General features: G+C 49.2%; 1 protein-coding gene across 1 annotated transcript; it reads right to left on the bottom strand.

Moving 5' to 3' along the window:
- Positions 1 to 424: 424 nt before the first annotated feature.
- Positions 425 to 12,689, bottom strand: LOC100406285 (uncharacterized). The gene is made up of 5 exons (XM_078348423.1): positions 4,648 to 12,689; positions 3,735 to 3,936; positions 3,297 to 3,423; positions 1,735 to 2,639; positions 425 to 1,429 (listed from the first exon to the last, which is right to left on the bottom strand). Exon 1 carries the CDS (start codon positions 12,687 to 12,689, stop codon positions 11,313 to 11,315), a length of 1,377 nt encoding a protein of 458 aa, XP_078204549.1. The 3' UTR covers positions 425 to 1,429; positions 1,735 to 2,639; positions 3,297 to 3,423; positions 3,735 to 3,936; positions 4,648 to 11,312.
- Between the last annotated feature and the right edge of the window lie 767 nt (positions 12,690 to 13,456).

Below are 13,456 nucleotides of genomic sequence, written 5' to 3'. Positions count from 1 at the left end.
ATAATTTGGGAAAATGCTAGGTTATTAGAAAGAGAGAGGAGTCTGGTACTCTGGCATTGTCTTTGAGTTAAATAGAAAGGCTTTACTATCCTTCCAAAACCACTTGGTTTTTGAAGAATGATGGGAGTAAATTACCAATAAATAGATTTTATTACTTTTTGAAAACATTGTGCAATTATCTTTGTAGCAAAATTAGTTTTTAAATGTTTAGATATATATATTATAATTTCTGTTGTTACCACAAAGAGTTAAAATGAAAGCAACAGAGACAAATTGTTCCAACAGAATAAAAATGTGTAGTTCCTTAGAAATAGTAATCTTCATTTGTTTTGTCATGAAGATAAATATCATGACAAAAATTCAAAAATAATTTATACAGTTCAAAATAATAACTTTTATTAAATATAAATAATTAGACATTGTCATTAAATTTCACAAAAATCTAATAACAAATTATAACTAAATGAATAAATATAGTTTTTAAAGACAAGTGAAGGAGCAAGAGGAAGAATTAAGGATGCAATTTTTTTTTCCTTGCAAACATCAATGAGTCATTATTACTACATTCTCCTTGCCAGTAATCTGCTATACATGAGGAAGTTGCAGTTATAATTTTATAAATATAGAAGATTTTTAGGAAAAGCTAAGAATATATATAAATATTTTACTTTGTGTTGTTACTAGTATATTTTTAAGATGCTTATTTTCTAGGTTGCAAAATATTCACATCAAATTTATTAATTTCCACTAATACCCATTTAAATTAAAACTATATATTTTATAACATGTAAAGTGAGGTCCAAGTAATTTGTCTGAAGAATTTTTTTTCTCATCGGGCTAGGGGCGGGGATGGGGGTGGGGAGGCTGTGACCAATTCTGAAATAGCTTTACATGCACCATGAGTAAGAAGGGGCAAATAAGTAAATGAAGAGCGAATAGTGGGGGTCAGGTTTTTCACTGCTGGCGAGAGAAGTTATAGATAAGCAAAGGGAGAAGGCTAGAAGGAACCCTGTGATACTGGATTTGAGTTAGAGAAATAAGTATAAACTCATATTTAACCACACATATATAAAAATTTAATAGATATGTGTATATACATGGGTTAATACACATATCTCCTATCTGTGTGCTCTGAGAGGGCCTATTACAAGGTTACAGATAGTATAGGGTTGCCAGATCAACACACGATGTATAAATAAATTTGAATTTCAGATAATAATAAACAAATTAGGTCTGCATGGATGAGAGTGTCGGGGAGGCCCAGGCCACCTCTTGGTCCTGCTGGTGCACCTTACTGGGGGCTTAAAACCACCCCAAGTGTTTGGGTGTGGAGGCTCACACCTGTAGTCCCAGCACTTTGAGAGACTGTGGCAGGATAACTGAACCCAGGTGTTTGAGACCAGTCTGGACAATGCAGCAAACCCCATCTCTAGAAAAGAGAAAAGGAAAAATTAGGCATTGTGGCACACACCTGTAGTCCTAGCTACTGGGCAGGCTGACACAGGAGGATGGCTTGAGCCTAGCAGTTAGAGGCTGCAGTGATCCATGATGGAGCCAAGCAGGGGAGAAATATGGGGATGCACACACCTCTCCATCATCTCTACACAGACACAGAACCACGCACAGCTCTTGAGAGGAGGAATATGAGCTGCTCAAAGCCAGGGAGGGACCCACACAGTGGCCAGTGTGGCAGGGACGGTGCTTTAGCCAAGGTAGGAATGGTGGGAGACCTACTTGGGATCCTCAAGGAGGCTGCAGCACTTCCATGTTCTTTCTGGATGACAGGGACGTGTCGAAGATGATGAGTGAGATGAACATACACGCCATCACAGACACACTGAAGCTCTGCTTCCATGAGCTGCATGAGCCCCTCTTCACTGAAGTTCTACCCAACTTCGATGAGGGCATCGGTGAGAACTGGAGGCCATGGCGTCATAAGAGGCATCTCCTCCATGTGCACTGCGGCCATTAGGGGCTGTGGAAAGTGAGGTGTGAGAACCCACACTGTGTCCTTTCTGCCATGGTCAGTGTTTTAACCAAGCTCAGAAAGCAGGGGCCACAACTGAGGCCATTGTGTAAGTCCTTGTCTGTCCCCAGAGGACTCCTTGTCCTATTCCTCAAGGAGGCCAAGAGAGTAAAATGCTCATCACTGCTGTGCTGTGGGGTTCTAAAGTCTGCTGTCCCCCTTCCAGCAGACCAGGGCTGAATGAGGATCCCCAGGTGCTCTAGCCATGGGTCCTGGCCCAGTCAAGCACAGGATCAAACCTGGCCTGACCCCGAGTCAACCTGGAGGCTGATGTCTAAGCAGGGCACTGGCATGTGTGGCCCTGTATCCTCTGCATGACCGTTAGGGCAGGCCTGCATCCTGGGCCCTGGTAGAGGACCTGGTCTACCAGCCTGAGGTGCCCCTGCGGAGTCTAGGTTGAAGAGAGGGTCTCTGCTTAGTTTGTGGGGCTGAGGCCACCCACCTTTCACCTCCTTGTGTCTCTCACTCCCCTTTTTTATTTTATGCTGAGCCTCCACTACTCTGGGCTGCCCTTGGGAGGGGGTGGCAGCCGCAGTTTCCCATGGGCAACTCTGCCCATGAGCCACTGCTCTCACGCCACCTCCTGCTACTGTTCTTCAGGTGCTGCTGACTCCTGTGGGGCAGAGAAAATGGATTCAGGTGGCTCATACCCCACACTGGCGCCCTTCACAGGGTCCTCATTGGGGCCAGTGCTGTGGGAGTGAGTATGATGACGAGCCTAGGCTGTTCAGGATCGCGTGCCCCAGATGCCCCATGTCACCAACTCAGGAGAGGTCTCCAGCTCGTTGTGACCATGAGGAGTAACCCACTGCCTTCTGCAGTGATTTTAGACCCCGCTGCAAAAAAGAACTCCATGCTTAACCTGCCCTTGTCCCGGCTGGAGGCCAACCTGCTCACCTTCCTTTTCCTTCTGGACCACCTGAAAAGGTAGCCCAGCTCTCTCATGGCTGCCCAGGGAGGGCTACAAAAACCCAGGCCATAGGGTGCCCCTCTGCTCACATCAGACCCCCAGCACCGAGGACCTTTTCCCCCAACCTGTCTACAGTCCCTCACTGCCTCTGGGGACCAGCGCCACTGCCACCCCCACCCAGCCTCTCTTCTTTGCCCTGCTCCCCCATCTGCACTGTGGCTTCACAAAGAGCTCCGAGCTTTGGCCATGGCCAGCAGTGCACTTGAATCCCCCAATTCCCTCACTCCCCAACCATGGAGGAGACCTCCCCACCAGCCCAGAGCTAACCCCTCATCCTGGGCCTCTGAGACCCACAAGTACCAGGGCTGGAATCAGCTTGCAGCACAGCCAGGGTCAAGGTTGCTCCCTCCCAGAGGACGCCAGCATGGCCCAGCCCCTCTGCCTCTTTCCTGGTGGTGGCGTAGAAATAGCACCCTCTGCTTCAGTCCTGCACAGGGTAGTAAGAAAAAGGCAGTCAATAAAAGTTCCTGCACAACCTCACCATGGTCTTTGGCCCCATACTGCTCCAGCCTCAGAGAAGGAAAGCAAGCTTTCTGCCAATCCCAGCGGCCCATCACCATGACCGACAGCTGGTTTTTGGAGGTCATGACCTACATGTGGGAAGACAGGCTCCAGCCAGCCCATGCCACCCGACCTCACAGAGGTGGCCTCTACCTGCTACACCCCCAGTCCAGCCCTGCCCAGCTTCCTACTTGCATTGTCTGTGGTGGTGACTGAGATTCAGAGAGAGAAACTTGCCTGGGTCTGCATGGATAAGAGTGTTGGGGAGGCCCAGGCCACCTCTTGGTCCTGCTGGTGCACCTTACTGGGGGCTTAAAACCACCCCACGTGTTTGGGTGTGGAGGCTCATGCCTGTAATCCCAGCACTTTGAGAGACCGCAGCAGGATAACTGAACCCAGGTGTTTGACACCAGTCTGGACAATGCAGCAAACCCAATCTCTAGAAAAGAGAAAAAGAAAAATTAGTCAGGCATTGTGGCACACACCTGTAGTCCTAGCTACTGGGGAGGCTGACACAGGAAGATGGCTTGAGCCTAGCAGTTAGAGGCTGCAGTGATCCATAATGGAGCCACTGTACTCCAGCCTGGGTGACAGAGCAAGGCCCTGTACACCTCTAAAATAACGCCCCCAAGTCATGCCTTGTCTGCATCCACACCCCACCTCCCATCTCACTGTAAAGGCTTCATGGCAGCAGCAGAGGACCCAGCACCTTAGCTGGACTTGGGGGCTAAAGATCACCAGCTGTGAGCACCCTCTGAGCCTCTCTCCTCTTTCCCACTCTTTCTGGCAGGTCAAGATGCTGCTGTACTTCCTGCACCTGGAGGGAAGTCTTAAGGCCCCTGTACATCTCCAGAAGGCAGATAGACATCCCTAAAACCTCTGGATAATTGGACCATCTGTAGACTGGGAACCAAACCTTCCTGAGGTGTCCTTGGGCCAGTCCCAAGCATCAGGCCATCTGCCAAGGGACAATGAGACAAAGCAGAAGGACAGGTAGCCTGGGGACATCCTGGCCAGGTCTGGAAGCCCCAGACTGGCCCTAAACTGTGGTTTTTCACATGGCCACCTGAAGGCACCCCAAGCCAGTGTATCTCAGAGTCTGGGACAGGTCCTGGGGGACAGAGTAAAGGGAGTGGTTTTAGGAACTTACATGTCTCCTGGATCACTTCTCGAGACGTGCCCTCTCTGGGGAGACAGGAATGTGACGGGATCCCCTCACTGTTGTATCTTCAATAAATGCTGCTGCTTCATCCTCTGGGGTCATGACCCTGTCCCTGTGTGGGATGGGCCTCTTCTATTCCCTGACTAGGAAACCACACTCCATTTAGAAAAGATTGAGAGGCTAAGTCAGCACTGGATAACGTTTTGACTCCATTCACGGCTTTTTTTTTCCTTCTTTCCAGAAGGACTTTTGTGCAGAAATGGATCTTTTCTTGCTGTGTTTGTCCTTATTGGAAGGCAGCTCCAGGAGGCCTGTGAAATGCTGGGGGACAGGACCCAAGGGGAGGGTGTTCCAGGCTGTGTGCTTTAGGATTCCTCCTCCAGGGAGAGCAACCTCATCCCCGATTCTGACGGCCCTCCTGGCTCATGCTCTCCTGTTTGGCTTCCACAGACCAGGACTTCTCTGGCTTCCCTCTGCCCACACTCTCAAGTGTCCCCAGCACAGGTGGCTTCATTTTTCTCTCAACTCAAAGAACTTTCTCAACTTCTGTAAAAGTCCCCTCTTAGTGGTAGAAGCTTGCTGATGGCAGGCTTTAAAACTTTGATTCAAATAACCTATTAATACTTGAATATTTTAAGTTGTATACATAGTTCCTAATTATTTTCCTAACAGATTCAGATACATAATAAGATCCTAGAATGGCACCATTTTGTCTTTCTCTAAGTGACTGGCTCTGCTCTCTCAGGAGTGGGTTCTGAGGTCTCTGGACTACAGGATATTCAGAAGGTCAGGAAGAAGCCCGGCCTAGGGTAGAGGGGCATGGGGACGGCTCCTTCCTTGAGCAGGCAGAGGCACAGCACCACCTGCCGCCCCCTCTGCCAGCACCTGTGTGGGAGCCCAGGCATCCTTTGTAACCCTGCATTACCAGCAGGCTGAAAGAAAACAGAAGCATGGAGGCTGCCACTTATTTTCAACAAATTAACTCGTAAACAATTCCCTCACTTTTTCAGAAAAAGGAGGTTGGGGCAAGGAGAGGGGAGAAGGGAGATGAAACCCAAAGCCGAGTTTTCAGAAAATCCTGCAGGAGAAAAGGATGCAGCTGCCCAGAGAAGGGAAGCAGGATCACACTCAGGAAAGTGTGTGGGGTCCTGGATGACACCAACACCCAGTGCAGTTCTGTCCAGTGACCTCTCCCAAAGTGGGGAAGGTGAGTGTTCCCTGGATGTCCATGGGCAGATTCTGCTGAGCATGCAGCATGTTGGGGAGTCTGACACTGGAGCCATTCTCCTCCACTCCAGGCAATGCCAGGCAAGGCAAGGCAAGACAAAACAATTCCAAGCAAGTCAATCCCAAACAAGGCAAGGTGAGGTGAGGTGAGGCAAGGCAAGACAAATTAAATTCGAGGCAAGGAAATACCAGGTAAGGCAAGGCAAGGTAATTCCAGGGAAGATAACTCCAGGCAATGCAAGGCAATGGAGGGCAAGGCAATGGAGGGCAAGGCAATGGAGGGCAAGGCAAGGCAATTCCAGGCAAGGCAAGGCAATGCTATACCAGGCAAGACAATTCCAGGCAATGCAAGGTAAGGCAAGGCAAAAAATTTCAGGCACGGAAATGCAAGGCAAGGCAAGGCAAAAAATTTCAGGCGAGGCGAGGCAAGGTGAGGCAAGGTGAGGCAAGGCGAGGCGAGGCAGTCCAGGCAAAGCGATGCAATCCCAGGCAAGGCAAGGCAATCCCAGGCAAGGCAAGGTAAGGCAAGGCAAGGCAAGGTAGGGCAGGGCAGGGCAGGGCAGGGCAGGGCAAGGCAAGGCAATGCAATTCCAGGCAAGACAAGGCAAGGCTATTGCAGGCAAGGCCATTCCAGGCAAGACAAGGAAAGGAAAGGCAGAAAATTCCAGGCAAGGCGAGGCAAGGCAAGGCCAATTCAATCCAGGCAAGTCAATTTCAGGCAAGGCAAGGCAATTCCAGGGAAGGCAATTCAAGGAAAGGCAAAGGAATGCAATTCCAGGCAAGGCAACTCCAGGCAAGGCAAGACAAGGCAATTCCAGGCAGGCAATTTCAGGCAAGGGAAGGCAAAGCAAGGCAATTCAAGGCAAGGCAAGGAAAGGCAACTCAAGGTGATTCCATGCAAGGCAGGGCAAGGGAATTCCAGTCAAGACAAGCCAAGCCAAGGCAAGGCAAGGCAATTCCAGGCAAGAAAATTCCAGTCAAGCAAGGCAAGACAATGTGATTCCAGGCAAGGCAATTCCAGGCAAGGCAAGGCAGAACAATTCCAGTAAAGATGATTCCAGGCAAGGCAAGGCAATGTAATTTCAGGCTAGGAAATTCCAGGCAATGCAATTCCAGGCAACACAAGGCAAGGCAATGCAAGGCAATTCCAGGCAAGGCAAGGCATGGGAAGGCAAGCAAGGCAATTCTGGGAAAGGAAATTCCAGGCAAGGCAAGACAAGGCAGGGAAAGGGAATTCCAGATGAGGCAATTCCAGGTAAGGCGAGACAAGGCAATTCCAGCAAAGGCAAATCCAGGCAAGACCAGGCAAGGCAATATCAGGCAAGGCAATTCCAGGCAAGGCAAGGCAACACAGGGCAAGGCAATTCCAGGCAAGGAAAAGCAAGGCTATTCCAGCCAAGGAAATTCCAGGCAATGCAATGCAAGGCAAGGCAAGCAAATTCCAGCAAGTAAATTCCAGGCAAGGCAAGGCAAGTCAAGGAGAGGCAAAGTCATTCCAGGCAAGGAAAGGCAAGGCAATACAATGCAATTCCAAGAAAGAGAATTCCAGGCAAGACAAGGCAAGGCAATTCCAGACAAGGTAATTTCAGACAAGGAAAGGAAAGGCAATTCCAGGCAAGGCAAAACAAGGCAAAAAAGGGCCATTCCAGGCAAGGCGATTTCAGGCAAGGCAAGGCAAGGCAATTCCAGGCAAGGCAAGGCAAGACAAGGCAAGGCAATTCCAGACAAGGTAATTCCAGGAAAGGCAAGGCAACTCACCCTGAATTGCCTTGCCTAGAATTGCCTTGTCTTGCCCTGACTGGAATTGCCTTGCCTGGAATTGTCTTTCCCTGCCTTTTCTTGCCTTGCCTGGCCTGGAATGCCATTCTGGTAATTGCCTTGCCTGGAATTGCCTTGCCTTTCATTGCCTGTTATTCCCTTGCCTGGAATCACATTCCCTTGCTTTGCCTTGCCTTGTTTTGCCTGGGATCGCCTGGCCTAGAATTGCATTGTCTTGCCTTTCCTTGTTTTACCTAGAATTGCCTTTCCTTGCCTTTTTTGGAATTACCTTGTCTGGAATTGCCTTGCCTTGTCTTGCCTGGTATTTTCTTGCTTGGAATGACATTGCATTGCATTGCATTGCCTTGTCTGAAATTGTCTTGCCTGGAATGACCTTGCCTCTCCTTTCCTTTCTTTTCCTTGTCTGAAATTACCTTGCCTGGAATTGCCTTGTCTTGTCTAAAATTTCCTTGCTTGCAATTGTGTTGCATTGCATTGCCTTGCCTTGCCTGAAATTGCCTTGCCTGGAATGACCTTGCCTCTCCTTGCTTTTCCTTGACTTGCCTGGAATTTCCTTGCCTTGCATTGCCTTTCATTGCCTTGACTGAAATTGCCTTGCTGGAATTGCCTTGCCTTGATTTAGCTAGAATTGCCTTGCCTGGAATTGCCTTTCCCTGCCTTGTCTTGCCTTGCCTGGCCTGGAATTGCCTTTTGGGCAATTGCCTTGCCTGAAAATGTCTTGCCTTGCATTGCCTGGAATTTCCTTGCCTTGTCTGGAATTGCCTGGCCTAGAATTGCACTGCCTTGCCTTACTTTGCCTTCGCTTACTTTGCCTTGCCTGGAATTGTCTTTCCTTGTCTTTCCTGGAATTGCCTTGACTGGAATTGCCTTGCCTTGTCTTGCCTTGCCTTGCCTTGGCTGAAAATGCCTTGACTGGAATTGCCCTTTTTTGCCTTGCCTCGCCTTGCCTCGAATTGCCTTGCTTGGAAATTCCCTGCCTTGCCTTGCCTCGAATGACCTTGACTGGAATTATCCTGCTTTGCCTTGCCTTTTCTTACCTCAAATTACCTTGCCTGAAATTGGCCTGCCTTGCCTTGTTTTGCCTTGCCTGGAATTTCCTTGCCTGGAATTGCCATGCCTTGCCTTGCCTGAAATTGCCTTGCCTAAGATTTTCTTGCCTTGCTGGGAATTTTCTTGCATTGCCTTGCTTTGCCAAGCCTGGAATTGCCCTGTCTGAAATTGCCTTGCCTTGGCTTGCCTTGCCTAGAATTGCCGTGCCTAGAATTGCCTTGTCTTGCCTTGCCTGCCATGCCTGGATTTCCCTTGCTTGCAATTGCCTTGCCTAGCTTTGCCTGAAATTTACTTGCCTGGAACTGTCTTGCATTGACTTGACTTGACAGAAATTTTCTTGCCTTGCCTTTCCTTGCCTTCCCTTGCCTTGCCTTGCCTTGTCTTGTCTTGCCTTTCCTGGAATTGTCTTGCCTTGTCTTGCCTGGAATTGCCTTTCCTGGAATTGCCTTGTCTTGCCTGGAGTTGCCTTACCTGGAATTGTGTTGCCTTGCCTTGAATTGTCTTCCCTGGAATTGTCTTGCCTTGCCTGAAATAGAGTTGCCTGGATTGGACTTGCCTTGCCTGGAATTTTTTGCCTTTCCTTGCCTTGCGTTGCCTGGAATTGCCTTGCCTGGAATAGTCTTGCCTTGTCTTGCCTGGAATAGTCTTGCCTTTTCTTGCCTGGAATTGCCTTGCCTGGAATTGCCTTGCCTTGCCTTGCCTGGAGTTACCTTCCCTGGAATTAACTTGCCTTGAATTTCCTTTCCCTGCCTTGTCTTGCCTTGCCTTGCCTGAAATTGCCTTTCCTGTAATTGCCTTGCCTGGGATTGCATTGCCTTGCCTGGGATTGCATTGCTGTCTCTTGCCTTGCCTTGCCTTACCTTGCCTGGCATTGCCTTCTCTTGGCTTGCATTGCATTGCCTAGAATTGCCTTGCCTCGAATTGACTTGCCTGGAATATCCTTGCCTTGCCTTACCTGGAATTGGCTTGCCTGAAATTGTCTTGCATTGCTTTGCTTTTCCTTGCCTGGAATTGCCCTGCCTTGACTTTCCTGGAATAGCCTTGCCTGGAATTGCCTTGTCTTGCCTTGCCATGACTGAAATTGGCTCGTTTCGAATTGCCTTGCCTTCACTTTCCTCACCTGGAATTGCTTTGTCTTGTGTTGTATTGCCTTACTTGAATTGCCTTTCCTGGAATTGTGCCTTGCCTGAAATTGGGTTGCCTGTATTAGACTTGCCTTCCCTTGCCTTCCTTGCCTTGCCTGGATTTTTTTTCCTTTCCTTGTTTTGCATTGCCTGGAATTGCCTTGCCTGGAATAGCCTTGCCTTGTCTTGCCTGGAATTGCCTTGCCTTGCCTTGCCTGGAGTTACCTTCCATGGAATTACCTTGCCTTGTTTTACCTGCAATTGCCTTGCCTCAAATTTCCTTTCCCTGCCTTGTCTTGCTTTGCCTTGCCTGAAATTGCCTTTCCTGTGATTGCCTTTCCTGGGATTGCATTGCCTTGCCTGGCATTGCCTTCTCTTGCCTTGCCTGGCATTGCCTTCTCTTGCCTTGCCTTGACTTGCTTTGCCTTACCTTGCCTTGCCTGGCATTGCCTTCTCTTGCCTTGGCTTGCCTTGCCTTGCCCTGAATAGAATTGCCTTGCCTCAAATTGAATTGCCTGGAATTGCCTTGCCTTGCCTTACCTGGAATTGGCTTGCCTGAAATTGCCTTGCATTGCCTTGCTTTCCCTTGCCTGGGATTGCCCTGCCTTGACTTTCCTGGAATTGCCTTGCCTGGAATTGCCTTGTCTTGCCTTGCCATGACTGAAATTGGCTCATTTCAAATTGCCTTGGCTTGACTTTCCTCACCTGGAATTGCCTTGTCTTGCCTTGCCATGACTGAAATTGGCTCATTTCAAATTGCCTTGCCTTGACTTTCCTCACCTGGAATTGCCTTGCCTTGCGTTGTGTTGCCTTGCCTTGAATTGCTTTCCCTGGAATTGTCTTGCCTTCCCTGAAATTGAGTTGCCTGGATTGGACTTGCTTTTTTTTTCTTGCCTTGCTTTGCCTTGCCTGGAATTTTTTGCCTTTCCTTGCCTTGCATTGCCTGGAATTGCCTTGCCTGGAATAGCCTTGCCTTGTCTTGCCTGGAAATGCCTTGCCTGGAATTGCCTTGCCTTGCCTTTCCTTGCCTTTCCTGGAGTTGCCTTACCTAGAATTACCTTGCCTTGCCTTACCTGTAATTGCCTTGCATCGAATTTCCTTTCCCTGCCTTGTCTTGCCTTGCCTTGCCTGGCATTGCCTTTCCTGTAATTGCCTTACCTGAGATTGCATTGCCTCCCCTGGGATTGCATTGCCTTGCCTTGCCTTGCCTTGCCTTGCCTGGCATTGCCTTCTCTTGCCTTGCCTTGCATTGCTTAGAATTGCCTTCCTTCGAATTGACTTGCCTGAAATTTCCTTGCCTTGCCTTACCTGGAATTGGTGTGCCTGGAATTGCATTGCATTGCCTTGCTTTTCCTTGCCTGGAATTGCCCTGCCTTGACTTTCCTGGAATAGCCTTGCCTGGAATTGTCTTGTCTTGCCTTACCATGACTGAAATTGCCTCATTTAAAATTGCCTGGCCTTGACTTTCCTCGCCTAGAATTGCCTTGCCTTGTGTTGCCTTGCCTTGCCTTGCCTTGCCTTGCCTTGATTTGCCTTCCCTGGAATTGTCTTGCTTTGCCAGAAATTGAGTTGCCTTGCCTTGCCTTGCCTTGCCTTACCTTTTGCATTGCCTTGCCTTTTGCCTTGCCTTATTTTGCCTTGCCTTGAATTGCCTTCCCTGGAATTGTCTTGCTTTGCCAGAAATTGAGTTGCCTTGCCTTGCCTTGCCTTTTGCATTGCCTTGCCTTCTTTTGCCTTGCCTGCCTTCTTTTGCCTTGCCTGCCTTCTTTTGCCTTGCCTGCCTCCTTTTGCCTTGCCTTCTTTGCCTTGCCTTCTTTTACCTTGCCTTCTTTTGCCTTGCATTCTTTTGCGTTGCCTTCTTTTACCTTGCCCTGCCTTCCTTCTTTTCTTTTGCCTTGCCTTCCTTCCTTCTTTAATTCTTTTGCTTGCCATCCTTCCTTCTTTTCTTCTTTTGCCTTGCCTGCCTTCTTCTTCTTCTTTTGCCTTGCCTGCCTTCTTCTTCTTTTGCCTTGCCCGCCTTCTTCTTCTTTTGCCTTGCCCACCTTCTTCTTCTTTTGCCTTGCCCGCCTTCTTCTTCTTTTGCCTTGCCTGCCTTCTTCTTCTTTCTTTTGCCTCGCCTGCCTTCTTCTTCTTTCTTTTGCCTCGCCTGCCTTCTTCTTCTTCTTTTGCCTTGCCTGCCTTCTTCTTCTTTTGCCTTGCCCGCCTTCTTCTTCTTTTGCCTTGCCCGCCTTCTTCTTCTTTTGCCTTGCCCGCCTTCTTCTTCTTTTGCCTTGCCTGCCTTCTTCTTCTTTCTTTTGCCTCGCCTGCCTTCTTCTTCTTTCTTTTGCCTCGCCTGCCTTCTTCTTCTTTCTTTTGCCTCGCCTGCCTTCTTCTTCTTTTGCCTCGCCTGCCTTCTTCTTCTTTCTTTTGCCTTGCCTGCCTTCTTCTTCTTTCTTTTGCCTTGCCAGCCTTCTTCTTCTTCTTTTGCTTTGCCCACCTTCTTCTTCTTCTTTTGCCTTGCCTGCCTTCTTCTTCTTTTGCCTTGCCTGCTTTCTTTTTCTTTCTTTTTACTTGCCTGCCTTCTTCTTCTTTTGCCTTGCCACCCTTTGCCGCCTTTTGCCTTGCTGACTTTTGCCTCCTTTTGCCTTGATGCCTTTTGCCTTGCCACCTTTTGCCTTGCCACCGTTTTCCTTGCTGCCTTTTGCCTTGCCAACTTGCCTTGCCCTGCTCTGCCCTGCCCGGCCCCACCCTGCCCCGTCCTGCCTTGCCATGCCCTACCCTGCCCTGCCCTGCCCTGCCTTGCCTTGCCTTGCCTGGGATTGCCTTACCTGGGATTGCCTTGCCTGGGATTGCCTCGCCTTGGGTTGCCATGTCTTGCCTTGCCTTACCTTTTCCCTTGCCTTGCCTCGCCTTTTCTTACCCTGCCCTGCCCTGCCCTGCCTTGCCTTGCCTTGCCTGAATTTTTTTTGCCTTTCCTTGCCTTGTCTTGCCTGGAATTGCCTTGCTTGGAATCGCCTTGCCTTGCCTTGCCTTGCCTGGTGTTAACTTCCCTGAAATTACCTTGCCTTGCCTTACCTGCAATTGCCTTGCCTTGAATTTCCTTTGCCTGCATTGTCTTGCCTTGCCATGCCTGAAATTGCCTTTCTTGTGATTCCCTTGCCTTGCCTTGCCTTTTATTGCTTTGCCTTGCCTTGCATTGCCTGGAATTGCCTTGCCTGGAATAGCCTTGCCTTGTCTTGCCTGGAATTGCTTTGCCTTACCTTGCCTTGCTTGGAGTTACCTTCCCTGGAATTACCTTGCCTTGCCTTACCTTCAATTGCCTTGCCTCGAATTTTCTTTCCCTGCCTTCTCTTGCCTTGCCTTGCCTGAGATTGCCTTTCCTGTAATTGCCTTGCCTGGGATTGCATTGCCTCACCTGGGATTGCATTGCCTTGCCTTGCCTCGCCTTGCCTTGCCTGGCATTGCCTTCTCTTGTCTTGCCTTGAATTGCCTAGAATTGCCTTGCCTCAAATTGACTTGCCTGGAATTGCCTTGCTTTGCCTTACCTGGAATTGGCTTGCCTGGAATTGACTTGCATTGCCTTGCTTTTCCTTGCCTGGAATTGCCCTGCCTTGACTTTCCTGGAATAGCCTTGCCTG

This window comes from Callithrix jacchus, chromosome 14, assembly GCF_049354715.1.
Source record: "Callithrix jacchus isolate 240 chromosome 14, calJac240_pri, whole genome shotgun sequence".
In the NCBI taxonomy this organism is placed as follows: Eukaryota; Metazoa; Chordata; class Mammalia; order Primates; family Cebidae; genus Callithrix; species Callithrix jacchus.
Note: the sequence above shows the minus strand (reverse complement) of the source record. Positions and strands in the feature narration are given on the sequence as shown.